This window comes from Paroedura picta, chromosome 3, assembly GCF_049243985.1.
Source record: "Paroedura picta isolate Pp20150507F chromosome 3, Ppicta_v3.0, whole genome shotgun sequence".
NCBI classification, from domain to species: Eukaryota; Metazoa; Chordata; class Lepidosauria; order Squamata; family Gekkonidae; genus Paroedura; species Paroedura picta.
Window position 1 is genome coordinate 168,319,030 of NC_135371.1, and position 15,243 is coordinate 168,334,272.

The window sequence follows — 15,243 nt, forward strand, 5'->3', positions numbered from 1 at the left end:
ATGGGCCCTCCAAATGATACAGTGGTGACTCAATTCATCCTGATTGGGTTATCTGAAGACCTCCGAACACGGGCTTTGTTCTTTGGGATCATCTTGGTAGCTTACGTCATAAGCTTTCTGGGAAATGGACTCATCATCATTCTGAGTGTCGCCGATCCCCAGCTCCATACTCCCATGTATTTCTTCATTTGCATCCTCTCCTCCATCGACTTCATCCTCTCCAACTATATACTTCCGGAGGTCCTGTTCAACTGCTTGCTTTCCAGGCCTGCAGTCTCCTTCTACAAATGCCTGACCCAGATGTACATCGGTCTGTTTCTCGTCTCCACTGAATGCACCCTGCTGGCCATTATGGCTTATGACCGCTTTGCGGCCATCTGCCAGCCCCTTCGCTACATGCAGATCATGAGCTGGAAACTTTGCATCAGTCTGGTGGCTGTCTCCATGGCTTTCTCCGCCGTGACCGTCCTGATCACGGCGCTCCTGCAGCCGACGGACTTCTGCGGACGAAATGTCATCAACCATTTTGCATGCGAGCTACAATCGTTCCTCAAGCTGGCCTGTTCCGACACTCGTGCTAGCGAGCTCTTCATGCACGTCTCCAGCCTCTTCCTCTTAATACCGCCCTTTGGCTTCATCGTTGTGACGTACGGACGCATAGGCTGGGCGGTGATGCTCATCCGCTCGAAAGAAGGGCGCAAGAAGGCCTTCTCCACCTGTAGCTCCCACATGGCGGTGGTCAGTGTCTTTTACGGAACCATCATGATCCGGTACGTGAAGCCTCAACAGACTTCATTGGATCAAGATAAGATGATAGCTTTAACATACGGGGTCTTGACTCCCACGCTGAACCCTGTGATCTACAGCTTGAGGAACAGGGATGTGAAGGGAGCTTTCTGGAGAGTTTTTAAAAGGAAAAGGTCGGAATAACAATTAGCGCTATGACACTCCATTTTCTCTTATGATGGAATGAAGCTGGAATCCAGAAGCACCTTTAAGACCAACAATGTTTTATTCAAGGCATAAGCTTTGGTGTGCAAGCACACTCCCCCATATACAATGAAACAGGAATTACCAGTCCATACAAATAGATGAGCAGTCAAATTAGAACATGGCATAATTCAGATTTTTTTTTGTTTGGTTTGGTCTAAATTCTGGGGGACACAGTGAAGGAGATCAATATGTTTTCCATGAAATTTATCCCAAATAAATGATAATCGCATAAACCAACCTTTCTCAAAGTTTTTACTATAGAGAAACTCCTGAAACATTTTTCAGGCTTCGAGAAACAACAGAAGTGTTGCAATCATGGTTGGGAAGCAGAGCTGTGAATGTTTCCACCCAGGGCCCCTCCCCTCCCCACCCCCTCCAGGCCCATTACTGGCCACTTTGGGTGGGAGGGCAGGTCAACATGATCAAGCATCATCATATCACCAGATAAATGTTTAAGACATTTAAAAAATGTATTAAAAATTAATTTACTCCTGCCCATTCAGGAAAGCCTTCCAGGGCTGTCAAGAAGCCCCAGGGTTTCATGAAACCCTGGTTTGAAAACCTAAGCTAAGCTTGTTATTCTTGCCCAGACCTTGAATCTCTTAAACATCTTCTGTGGATTCAGACCAACACAGCTCTCCACTTGAATCGAAATTTCTCTTATGATAACCTTCTTCATACACAGTTTCTATGCTCAAGGCCATTCCGCACAAGGACCAATGTTGCTAAATGTCTGCAGTATGCAAACTATATTTAATAGTGGAATTTCATCATTCCACACACCTTCAATTCTAGCAGAATATTGAAGTCCCAGTTGCTGTCTATTCATTCCCCACAGGTTTCTGGTCTTGCTGGAATCGCAACAAAGGAGGCAATATTTTTCTGTGCTTCCTGCCCCTGACCGTCAGTGAAACAGAACAGCCAATGAACTGTTGTGTTCGTGCTCCCGAAAAGCCCCTTTCCCTTTAAAAACTGGTTTTTTTTAAACGCCAAAACACCAGTATCAACGAATATTTGTTTATTCAATATCTCAGAAAGACGTTTTTTGCTGGTGTAGGAGCTGGTGCTTAATCGGTCTTTAAGTAGAAAAAAATCCCCCCCCCCCCGGCTGCAATTTCTGGCCGAAATTACGGGCAGTGTCGAACATGGGGCTATATTGTGCTCGGAAACTTTAAAGACAATTGCAGAAGGGAGCTTTGTTTTACTGTTAAGCACTTCTGTGGAGGGATTTCAGCCACCTATTCGTTGCTTTCGCTGGTTTAAGAGAGGGGAAATGGTGATCACATCTCCGGAAGCTCAGGTGCGAGAGCTAAGGAGGGACATTCTTTCTACCGCTATTTTGAGAATGCATATGTCTTTCGCTGATGTGTTACAGCTTGTGCTCAGAAGTGTAGCAGTTTTTTCGGGGGGAATCCACTTTTCTGGATTACCCCCTAGGCGCTATAAAATTCCGATTGTTGCTGGAGTTTGGCAGGAGTTTATATATAGACACACAGAGAAACATGTTCATTCACATATATGTTTAAATGCAGAATCATATGAATGTGTTTATAAATGGCATTCGGAACGTATAAATAAATATTTTTTGTTTCATGAGCACTGCATCCTTAGCCGTATTCTAGTTTCATCATTACATTGTGGTCACCCACCATGGCCACTGATACTTTTTTAGATGGCATCCCTTTCATAATGGTACAGGAGCCGCTGCTAATATTACTGTCACCACTTAAATCCACAGTGTATTTTTTCTTTGATACCAGATGTTTTTTTTTGCAAGCTCCTTGAGTTTGTAGAAAGAGCATAGTCTTGAACTTCAGTTTGTGGGTGGCAGTGCCCAGTCCAAAGGCTCTGTTGAGAATTGGATCTATCACTGAAGAGTGAAGACACCGAAACAAGTCACAGCGGGAATTACAAAGTTTATCCTAACTCCCACATTCCCAGTAGTGTTTTTGAAGGTTACATCAAAGGAAAGAGCAATTAATTTCTGACTCTAAAGTACTGATTTGAAATGCTTCCCTAGATATTCTATTTAAGGCTTCTGGGTCATAGTCCAGAAGGACCTCCAGTGCTGCTGGTGGAAGAACACTGAAGACCAGGTAGCTTCTTTGTTGTCTTTAGTCCCCAGGAAGAGGCATGGCTGTTCTTTCCACAAAAGGGAAGGGCAGATCTGCTAATATGTTCCACGTAAAATACCTTACTCAGAACGTCTTAGAAAGGGAATGTTGGCTTCTCAGCATTTCCTTCAGTCTACTCTTATTTAGGGTGTTGTGTGGAATATTGTGCAGTTGGTCAGCTTCAGATCAAACAAACCAAAAAATACCCTTCCAGGCCTCTTCCTTCTGAGTCATCAGTCCTCATAGAAATCAATACACGTGAGTACTGACCTTAAGAAAAAACCTTCAAGAATATTTTGGGAAGGTTATCGAACTATGGAAGTACTTTTAGAAGAGAGCAGGATTTTATTGTATTGTCTGGCCCTGAAGAGGAAAGCGAGGCTGCTGGTACTAACACTTACTATAAGTTTTCTTATAGTCTCATTGCTGTACTAGGGAAAGAATATGCATTGAAGATTTCAGTCTTCTGCTCTGACATCACTAGATAAGTACAACCGTATAGCCAACAGAAGCAATGTGTGAATAAATTTTGTCTATCCTGGGAGGCGTGGTTATTACTTTGCTGCTCTGCGTTGTGTTCCTCATTTCCAGTGGACAACTAGAGGACATTTGTTTTGCCAGATCTGTACCAGCCTCTGGGACATCACTTGCAGCAAGCAACTCAGCCATGTAGAAGAAGAAGAGTTGGTTATTATATCCCACTTTTCATTGCCTGAAGGAGTCTCAAAGTGGCTTCCATTCACCTTCCCTTTCCTCTCCCCACAACAGACAACCTGTGTGGTAGGTGAGGCTGAGAGAGCTCCGAGAAAGCCTGCTTTGTGAGAACAGTTTCTAACAGGCCTGTGAGGAGCCCAAGGAGGAGCAGGGAATCAAACTTGGCTCACCAGATTAGAAACCACGGTTCTCAACCACAACACCAAGCTTCATCTTTATCAGCACAGTTCCTTCCATCTCCATCTGTCCAGGAAGAGGAACATTTGTCTTTTACTTCCCCTTGCCAGAAGGAGTAGATGTTAAACTTGAGGGCTGATTTATGGCAGGACTGGGTGAGGCTGTAGCTAGCAATGGGACAGTCCACCTTTTCTGCTCAGAATCTAAGGATATATATATAGTGTTAATATAAAATGCTGGCAAGTCATAGGCAACTTATGGTGAGGCCACCAAGGGGCTTCCAAGGCAAGGGGGAAACAGAGGCTGTTGGCCATCACCTTCCTCTGTAGAGCCTTCCTTGGTGGTCTCCCACTCAAGTCCTGACCCTGCTTTGGTTCCAACTTATGGGAAGCCCAGCCGGGGGCTTTCAAGGCATGGGAGAAGCAGAGGTGGTTGGCCATTGCCTTCCTCTGCGGTCTTCTTTGGACGTCTTGCAGTTGTTTCCTTACAGTTGTTTCATATTAGCTTCGCCCTGTCTTTCTTTTAAGGAGGAATGAGGTTCTTGAGAGAACTTTAAGACAGATTTTGAAATGGTTTTCACATCCTTGAGATGGCTTGAGTAGGAAGTTCATAAAGCTTTTTAGAAGTCCATAAATTCTTTGGAACGTGCACTTCTCTGTGAACTGTAAGAATCTGATGAAAACAGCACGCCTTTTTAATGTTTCAGTGATAACTTTTTAAATGGTAAGGTTTCAATTTGACAACGGTCAACTGACTGGAGCCTGCTCGAAAAAGCAGGGAGGGAGGCATACAAAGTAATGAATGAATGAATGAACAAACCAATGAACAAACCAATGAACAAAAAGAAATAAAGTATAAGGCTCCAGAACATTTCTAGCTTTTACTACTATTGTGATATGTCCATGAAGGTAGTATAAGGGACATTTCCAAGATTGTGAGATATAAACACGAAGGTTTACTATGAGGAATTCATAAAACCCAATATAAAAAGCGTTTTTTTGGGATTTTAGTCAGGGAATGAGTTTAAAAAATCTGGAATGTTTTAAAAATTTAATATTTGTATATACTTTAATGCTGATAACTGCCCTTGGAGCATTAGGAAGGGCAGGATACAAACAAAAATTTAGTCGTATTAAATCTTAGTATTAATATTAAATATTGAAATGCTGATTCTGTGAACTTAGGAAGATTGTAAGAGGGTGGGCAGAAGGGATTCTGTCCATGCTTAGCTCTTGTGGCCCTTTCTTGGATGCCCAGGGAAGTGCCAATCACCACTTTGGAGTCAGACGGCAAAATTCCTCCAGACTGGACTGGTCAGGGATTCTGGTTTTTCGGGGGGAGCATGATCTGTACAAGGAATAGGGGTCACTGTGGATGGGGAGGTAGGGGATTGGATTAGATGACCCTGAAGGTCCCTTCCATCTCTATGATTCTATGATTCAATCTCTCTTTCCCACAGCCATAATCAACTTTGTTGTTTATGTCGCTAGATCACCGTAATAAACCACAGACTCAGATAAACTGAATCCTAATTAAAGTCATTTGGCTTACAGTGCACTAGATTTTAGGAAAAATCTCAGAAACCAGAATTCAGGAAAATAACCAAAACACTGCAAGTGCCACTTCTAAACTCTTCAATTGTTCTTTCCCAAAGAAGCAACAAAGACTTTGATGGGTCCTCCAAATGACACAACAGTGACTGAATTCATCTTGATCGGCTTATCTGAACACCCTACAGCACAGTCTGTGTTCTTTTGGTTCCTCTTGGTGATATACCTCATAAGCTCTCTTGGGAATGGCCTCATCATCATATTGATTATCGCAGACTCTCATCTTCATTCTCCCATGTATTTCTTCCTTTGCATCCTCTCCTCAGTAGACCTCATCCTCTCCAACAATGCACTTCCTGAGATCCTGGTCAATTGCTTCTTTTACAGGCCCACCATCTCCTTCTACAGATGCTTGGTTCAGATGTACGTTGGTCTATCAGTCGTTGGAATGGAATGTCTTCTCCTGGCTGTCATGGCGTACGACCGTTTTGCAGCGATATGCCGGCCCCTCCACTATATGCAGATCATGAGCTGGAGATTTTGTACGAGTCTAGTCTCTGTGTGTGTGTTCTTTGACGCACTGATTACCTTGATCGACGGTCTGCTGCAGCCAACTGACTTCTGTGGACGAAATGTCATTAACCATTTTGGATGCGAGCTGCAATCGTTCCTCAAGCTGGCCTGCTCTGACACACACGTTGCTGAGCTCTTCATGCAACTTGCCTCCTACCTCTTACTAATCCCACCCTTTGGCTTCATTGTGGCCACCTATGCGCGCATAGTCTTTGCCGTCCTGCGCATTCGCTCAACAGAGGGCCGGAAGAAAGCCTTCTCCACCTGTGGCTCCCACATAACGGTGGTCAGCATCTTTTACGGCACCATCATGATCATGTACTTGAAACCCCAAACAAAACATGCTTCAGATCATGATAAAGTCATATCTTTAATGTACGGGGTCTTAACTCCCACGCTCAACCCTCTAATCTACAGCTTGAGAAACAGGGATGTAAAAGGAGCTTTCTGGAGAGTGTTTGGAAGGAAAATGTCAGAATAAAGGTTTCCACCATATGCCGTACAGACCACTTTTTCGAATGGGAACCTTTCTCGCACACAAAGCACTGATTCTGTGCGGAAATGGGTAATTCATGCAATGTGACTATCAGCTGGTCCCCGTTTTACAATGTACACTGGAAAAGCCCTGCCAGTGATGGTTTATTTAATTCATGTATCTCTTCCAAAATTGTTGTTTGTTTGTTTGACAATATTCTTAATGACAGATTCTTAGCTTCTCTGAGGGATTTAAATTGTAATGTAGTCTGCATTTTCCTCATGAATTTCCTTCCAGTGTTTCCTCATGAATTTCTTTTGCTTTTTTACAAGTCCACCACATAAAAGGTTCCATCTTTCTCACAACATTTTCGTTTATAGTTTCCTTTAATCCTTTTGTCTGTTTTTTCATTGTCCTTTGGAATACTATAAGAACAGTAGTGGGGTACATATCTTTATAATACCTTCCTGACCATTTTGATAGGTGCCACGCCCCCTTTTCTCTGTCCGATAGGGGTGTAGACATGGTGGGACATCTAGTGGGGAATGAAGCTGGCTCTGCTGGCCAGTGGGTTCGCTCCCAGGGGTGGGTCAGAATCACAGGGTTCGGTGTGGGAGGCTGAGGGGGTGGAGGAGCATACTGATGCAAACATAATGGCTAAAGTGTTTTGTGTGTGTAGTGGGGGAGAGAGGCAGGAATACACACCGGCAGCAGGGATTGTAAAGTGCTTATGCAAATGTAAGGGGGCGATGAAGCGGTTTGAGCGTGTGTACAGACTGTAATAAGAGCCTCTTGTGGCGCAGGGTGGTAAGGCAGCCGACATGCTGACTGAAGCTTTGACCATGAGGCTGGGAGTTCGATCTCAGCAGCCGGCTCGAGGTCGACTCAGCCTTCCATCCTTCCGTCATTACTGTTTACCCCCCAGCAAGCTGGGTACTCATTTTACCGACCTCGGAAAGATGGAAGACTGAGTTGACCTCGAGCCGGCTGCTTAGATTGAACTCCCAACCTTATGGGCAGACAGCTTCAGACAGCATGTCGCTGCCTTACCACTCTGCACCACAAGAGGCAGATGAATTGCACCAGGCCAAATGCTCCCCTTTGTGGGAGCAGGAGGAGGCAGAGCAACCTGCCCTGACTCAAACTAGAGCCTGCAGCCCAGCACAAAACCTGCAGTGCGGAAACAGTATTAGTCAAGATGAATTCAGTCACCAGTTTCTCATCTGGAATGCCCATGATATTGTCTGCCTGTTCTCTTTTGCGTGAAAGGAAGTCACTGAGAAGTGATCCAGTTTCACTGACCCATAAAATGTCCAAGTGCTTTAACATTGTGTCTTGTGGTTGTTATGTAACAAATAGATGTGGTTTATAGTGGTTCCATATTTAAAACGAGATTCTGAATTGATTCCCTGCAGACATATTTCATCCTTTACACACACACACACACACACACACACACACACACACACACACACACACACACACACTCAGTTTGGGAAAATATTTTCTTATGTAAAATCTGAAATATCATTACTTGGGTGCTGCTGCTTTTAAAGCGTGGATCACTGAAGTAGGTTATTCAAAATCCCTACAACAATAATAAGTTTGAATAAGAATGTTTAGCAAATCGTTCCTTCTCCCCCTTTACAGTACTTTTGCAGTTTTACTCAGATGGAATAGTCATGAAACTTTTTGAATTTGAAACTACTAATTTGAAGTAATTCCCCAGAAACTTTATTGTAGACTTCTGTGTCATATTCCAGAAGGTCCTCTAATAATGCAACTGGAATATATGGCAGTAAGATCTTCATTATCTGTTGTCTCCAGGAATGAGCAGTTTTGTCCTTATTAGAGAAAAAGAGAAGGTCTTCTAAATAACCTAACACCCTTCAGAATTTTCAAAAGGGAAACTTCACTTATCCTCATACTTGTTAAGCCATTCCTTTAAAGGATATAAAGGGCTGTACAGAACTGGGAAGGTCGTTTTAAAGTTAGAGAAAAGGACGAGTTGACCTTTGATACTATTGGACTGTTACATATTGTAACTGCGTGCCAGAGATTCTGGGAGGGAAAGAATTATGAGAATTCTCTCACTGGGGTACACTTGGCAGTCTTGTCTAATGGTAAATATAGAGGTTGGTACCGGGATCTTGATTTCTATCAATATTTGAATTGTAAAAATGTGACGAGATCTTTGTGAAAGTTGGTTAACTTGCACTAACCTCCCAGACAGAGCTATGAGGAAAACTGTGTATTATAACTGCCAGGTGCAAACTTAAATGGACTCCGGGGAATGGTGAAGGACAGGAAGGCCTGGAGGATCATTGTCCATGGGGTCGCGATGGGTCGGACACGACTTCGCACCTAACAACAACAATTGCCAGGTGACAACAGCTCTTCTTTGGCTATTCTTACTTGAACATAAACGATATAGTCTTTTTTAGTAAGAATAAATGTGTTTCCCTGCACACTAGGGAAACATTCAAGCTTAAAACTTCAACAGTGACTTTCATCTGAGGTAAAATTGGTTTTTATACATTTCCTCCCCACCCCCCCATGTACGTCAAGTAACAATTGGTTGTTAGAGTTTCCTTTTTTTTGACATTCACAAGATAGAAGCGGATATGATTTTGCATTTTCTGACTGACACAAACATGATCACGGTGACTAAACTCTCACTCTCTTCCACACAAAACAGACACTGTCAAAGCGAACAGAAAATGGAAGTCTCCCATCATGCACCACTTCAGCATATGTGAGTGTGCATGCAAGGAGGTACAAACAAAAATTACAACAGGCAGTTGTCCCTACCCTCTCATCGGTCAGATGTTGAGCCTCTTTGGCCCTTGCAGTGCTGGAGGCCTCTCTTCAAGAAGGACGTAGATAAAATTGAAAGGGTACAGAGGAGAGCGACGAAGATGATCTGGGGCCAAGGGACCAAGCCCTATGAAGATAGGTTGAGGGACTTGGGAATGTTCAGCCTGGAGAAAAGGAGGTTGAGAGGGGACATGATAGCCCTCTTTAAGTATTTGAAAGGTTGTCACTTGGAGGAGGGCAGGATGCTGTTTCCGTTGGCTGCAGAGGAGAGGACACGCAGTAATGGGTTTAAACTTCAAGTACAACGATATAGGCTAGAGATCAGGGGGGAAAATGTCACAGTTAGAGTAGTTCAGCAGTGGAATAGGCTGCCTAAGGAGGTGGTGAGCTCCCCCTCACTGGCAGTCTTCAAGCAAAGGTTGGATACACACTTTTCTTGGATGCTTTAGAATGCTTTGGGCTGATCCTGCGTTGAGCAGGGGGTTGGCCTGGATGGCCCCTTCCAACTCTATAGTTCTATGATTCTATGCTTGCCTGCTGTTTCATCTTCTATTGATCTCTCTTTTACCTGGGCTTGGAGCTGTAGCAAGTTAACCTATTTGAAATTAATCCATTCAGAATTAATCCATTCAGAATACGTTATATGTGTGTGAATATATCCATCTCTTATTATGTGACTTCTTTTAAGTCCATTTCTTAATCCATAAAAAAAGGAATATATCATGTAGGTAGCGCATCTAGTTTTGTAAGTAAAATTTAATTATCTTGTTACCACTGGAGTCAGAACAGCTTTATAATTTGCTTGAATAGAATTTGTTCTTTAAATGGGAAAAGTAGAAGATTGGGGATACTGTGTAAACCAGGGGTAGTCAAACTGCGGCCCTCCAGATATCCATGGACTACAATTCCCATGAGGCCCTGCCAGCATTTGTTGGCAGGGGCTCATGGGAATTGTAGTCCATGGACATCTGGAGGGCCACAGTTTGACTACCCCTGGTGTAAACCTTCTGTGCTTCCAAGGAAATTGATTCCCCCCCCAATTTAATCCACTGCTGACAACGCTCCACACCTTGCTCTTCCAAGGCATCCGTCCTAGCCAGAAATAATGTGAGTGCTCGCCTGAGGAAAATCCAGTTGTTTTTGTGAAGACGACTTTAAACTAACAAGGCATTGACTGATGTGGATTGATCTTAATTTAATTCCCAATCTTAAAAAGGGAGGTTTGGTAGCTGGCGCGAAAATTTCTTCATTACTTCTCTTTCAAAGTAGTTTGAGAGGACTACACATTATTCAAGATCTCAGTCTTCGGATTTTGCTGAGGAACTAGCACTAGATAAGCAAAACCTCCTGAATTAAATCTCACAGTGCACCCCACCCCCTTTATTACTATGTACATAGCATAACATATTTTCACCACTTTGACCATTTATGCACTAGAGGTTTCTTGCCAGGCTGCAGGCTGGAGTTTTAGTCGTGGCAGGTTGGCCCACCTCTTCCTGCACCCACATGGGGGAGCATTTGGCCAGTTGTCCTTTATCTGCTCCCAATTTGTGCTCTTGCACAGGAGCTGGGGCAGTGAAGTTCCCAGTGCATAAACGGTCTTTGATATATTCATTAGAACCTTTAATACATGAGTAGTATATCATATAGAGCATCTTGTGGCGCAGAGTGGTAAGGCAGCAGACATGCAGTCTGAAAGCTTTGCCCATGAGGCTGGGAGTTCGATCCCAGCAGCCGGCTCAAGGTTGACTCAGCCTTCCATCCTTTCGAGGTCGGTAAAATGAGGACCCAGCTTGCTGGGGGGTAAACGGTAATGACTGGGGAAGGCACTGGCAAACCACCCTGTATTGAGTCTGCTATGAAAACCCATGACTAGGTGCTTGCACAGGGGATACCTTTACCTTTAGTATATCATGATATAAAAGAAAGTCTATTATATATCTAATATCAAGAACCTATTTGAGATATTAAATTTGGAACAGATTTTAATTCTACTCTTATTTCATTGCCATATATTTGTATGTGATATTTTCCAACTTTTTCGTTTCCTGCTAGCATAGTACATATAATACACACTCGATCTGTCTTTACATTATGTAATACACCAGTTTCTCAAATAGGCTGTTAATTTTGCTAGTACTGCATATTCAGCAAGTTTATTTTCCCATTCTTCTAAACATGGACTGATGTCTAGTTGGCATTTTTCTACATAAATAGTTCTAACCGCTGTCACCATGTATTTGAATATCCCTTGTAGCATGTTCTTGACTTCCACTGAGAATTTAAACTTTTACATGCTTTGTATTGTTCAATATATTTCTGTCCAATATCTTTTTGCTTTTTCGGAAGGTTGCCACGTAAGAAAGAAGGTTCTATCTATGTTTTGACATGTCCAGCTTTTTCCTTTGTAGTTCTTATGTGCTTTGGAGTTATATACCATCTGAAAAACATTTTGTACCAATTTTCTCTTATTGTTTGGTTGACTCCATTTAATCATATATGTAAAAACTTGTCCTATTTCTAACAAATGTAAAATCTTATTTATACATTGGAGTAAATGCTTTTTGTTTTATAATTGGCTGCTCAAATTCAGTCTTAGAACACGACCTTCAATACTCATTATCTCCTTTAGTCTTAAAACTAATTGATAATTTATCATCCATTGAATGTTTCAATTTTAATATCTTTCCAAGACTTGATTTCCCCCTGAATGTTTAATCATCATGCCATATGTTAAAAGACCATTTTTTATTCCTTGTGTTCTCACTGATCTTCTATTGGGGATTTAAATGAAGAATTTGAGGGCTCAATAAATTCCAGCATGTAAACCATATTCTCAAAAGTCCATCTCAGATTAGGTGACTTCTTTTTAGTCCATTTCTTAATCCATACAAAATCCATGCACTTAATCCATATATGTAGGTCTTCATCAAGACCTGCTTATTCTAATTTTCCCTATTTTTTGTCTTTTTCATCCAGTCCACAATCATGACCACACCTGCCGCTTGGTAATATAATTTTATAATTTGGTATTTGGGACTGCTAATTCTCCCCTCTTTTTCTCATTGAAGTGTATGCTTGGGATTTTTTTGCCATTCCATATACATTCATTTATCTGTCTTTTGCCACTCTTTCAATATTCTTTCATCTATGTATATCGGTGACATTTGGAACAAACAGCTTTGGCAGGACATTCATTTTGATTGCAGAGATTCTTCCCAGCCATAAGATTTTAAAGCTTTTTTAATCTTAATAAATCTTCTTGTATTAAATTTGTGAACAAGAAGTGAAAGAAAGCAGTGCTTCTATTTCTAGATACAGAGAAAGCATATGATAATACAATGAGGTATTTCTTATTGAATGTTTTGCAAAATATGAACTGTGATCCTATATTCAGGAGTTGGATCCTGAGACCAATTAACAAAGATTTTTAATTAATGGGAAAGTAATGGATATCATTTCAATTGAAAAAGGAACACACAGGGATGTCCTTTATCTCCTTTATTATTTCTATACTAGCAACAGAGATTTTAGCTATAAAGATTAGACAAGATGAAAGTATTAAAGGAATAAAACTGGATTCAATGTAGAATTCAAATGGAAAAGTTATACAGACAACATGGTTCTAACATTCTCAAATCCCTAGAAATCACTGCAATGTGCAATTGAACATATTGAAGAATTTAGATCCCTATCAGACAACCCTCCCCCGGAAAAAAACCAAAAATGATAACAATTTTTTTTAACATAAGATGATGAACAAGAGATTATAAAGAGCCCAAAGTGCTCAACAGCTACCAACACTATTAGACATTTGGAACTAAATATGACCTGAGCAAAACTGTTAATCTTTTAAAAAATAGCTACCAGAAAACTTGGAAAAGAAGCGCAGTGATTCTTGACATCAGTTACTTTCTTGAGTCTAATTTAAAGAGTCCAAAATCAACAAGGTATCAGGGTTACAGATCCAAACCCTTATTTTCAATGGAAGATGACAAGGTGCCCTTCAGCCAGTCACTTCCTTTAAGCCTAACCCAGGGATTCCCGATCAGGGTTCAGATGGCCTCTAACTTCACTAGATGTCACTGGAACCCACTTCTCCTGTTCCTCTACAGGTCTAGTCTCTTTCTCCACTAGCTCGACATGATCAAAGCCAAATTTTCCTATAGAACCACTGAGGGTCGGACACAACTGAACGGATAACATCATCGTCATCATGTATTTGATAACTGTTTTTCTTGCCTTTGACCAAAATCCAATCCATGATTTATGTACCATTTTGTCTATGAGTTTTAATGTCCTTAATGAAGTACCAGATGAAATGTCCCTGTGTCATTCTAACTGCAACAGGACTTGAGCGCCATACTATCCACTGAATTGAGAAAAGCCACATCGGTAAAAAAAAACAATAACAACAGAATCCAAAAAAGCTTTTCATCATGTTATGGGAAAAATGAATGTTCGGCTAGTTCACTTTTGAACGACTGATTCTTTTTTTCCAGCAGAAGAAATAGTGATGTCATGGGAACAACGAATGAGACGATGGCGACAGCCTTCATCCTGATTGGGTTATCTGAACACCCCAGTGCACAGTCTGTATTCTTCTGCTTCCTCTTGATGGCATACCTCATCAGCCTTCTTGGCAACAGCCTCCTCATTGTGTTGAGTATTGTGGACCCCCGGCTCCATAATCCCATGTATTTCTTTCTCTGCGTCCTCTCTTTAATAGATCTCATCATTACCAACAACACCATGCCTGAGGTCTTGGCCAACTGCTTCCTGTACAGGCCCACCATCTCCTTCCACAGATGTCTGGTCCAAATGTACATTGGCCTGTTTCTCATCTCGATAGAATGTGTTCTTCTGGCCATCATGGCGTACGACCGCTATGCGGCTATATGCCAGCCCCTCCACTATATGCAGATCATGCGATGGCAACTTTGTGTCAGTCTCGTGGCTGCCTCGGTGGCTCTCTCCATCCTGATAACCCTCATCACAGTGCTGTTGCAGCCAACTGACTTCTGTGGCCATTACGTGATCAACCATTTTGTATGCGAGCTGCAATCTTTTCTGAAACTAGCCTGCTCCGACACCCACGTAAGCGAGCTCTTCATGCAAATGTCAAGCCTATTGATTTTAATACCCCCCTTTGGTTTCATTGTTGCAACATATGGGCGCATAGGCTCGGCTGTATTGAGCATCCGCTCCACCCAGGGTCGTAAGAAAGCCTTCTCCACCTGTAGCTCTCACCTCACGGTGGTCAGTATCTTCTACGGTGCCATCATGATCATGTACTTGAAGCCTCAGCAGAAATCTCCTTCTGAAGAGGAAAAAATAATCTCTGTAATGTATGGGGCTCTGACGCCCATGCTCAACCCACTGATATATAGCTTGAGAAATAGGGATGTGAAGGGAGCTTTCTGGAAAGCGGTTGGCAGGAAAATGTAGAGACTACAAAACAGAAATATACTGGGCGCAAAATTAGTAGATATGCTTACAATAACAATTATTTTCAGACAAATTCTTTCTTGCTTTCTTTTCCAAAAGGAAATGTATTGCTTGGAGACAGATTCTTAGAGGAATCAGGATAGAGTCTGCATGGTTTAGTGGTTAAGAGTGGCAGCTTCTAATCTGGCGAGCCAGGTTTGAGTCCCCACTCCTCCACATGCAGACAGCTTGGTGACCTTGGGCTCATCACAGTGCCAATAGTGCTGTTCTGACCGAGCTGTGCTCTCAGAGCTCTCTCAGCCTCACCATCCTCACAGGGTGTCTCTTGTGGGGAGAGGAAGGGAAGTTGACTGTACGCCGCTTTGAGACTCTTTCAGGCAGT

General features: G+C 42.2%; 3 protein-coding genes across 3 annotated transcripts; all 3 read left to right on the top strand.

The window, feature by feature from the left end:
• Nucleotides 1-930, top strand: LOC143831224 (olfactory receptor 13H1-like). Its single transcript, XM_077324285.1, has one exon. The coding sequence runs from the start codon at nucleotides 1-3 to the stop codon at nucleotides 928-930; it is 930 nt and encodes a 309-aa protein (XP_077180400.1).
• Nucleotides 931-5,669: 4,739 nt separating this feature from the next.
• On the top strand, nucleotides 5,670-6,602 carry LOC143831400 (olfactory receptor 13H1-like). Its single transcript, XM_077324393.1, has one exon. The coding sequence runs from the start codon at nucleotides 5,670-5,672 to the stop codon at nucleotides 6,600-6,602; it is 933 nt and encodes a 310-aa protein (XP_077180508.1).
• A 7,332-nt stretch (nucleotides 6,603-13,934) lies between these two features.
• Nucleotides 13,935-14,861, top strand: LOC143831401 (olfactory receptor 13H1-like). The gene has a single exon (XM_077324395.1). It carries the CDS (start codon nucleotides 13,935-13,937, stop codon nucleotides 14,859-14,861), a length of 927 nt encoding a protein of 308 aa, XP_077180510.1.
• Nucleotides 14,862-15,243: the final 382 nt, after the last annotated feature.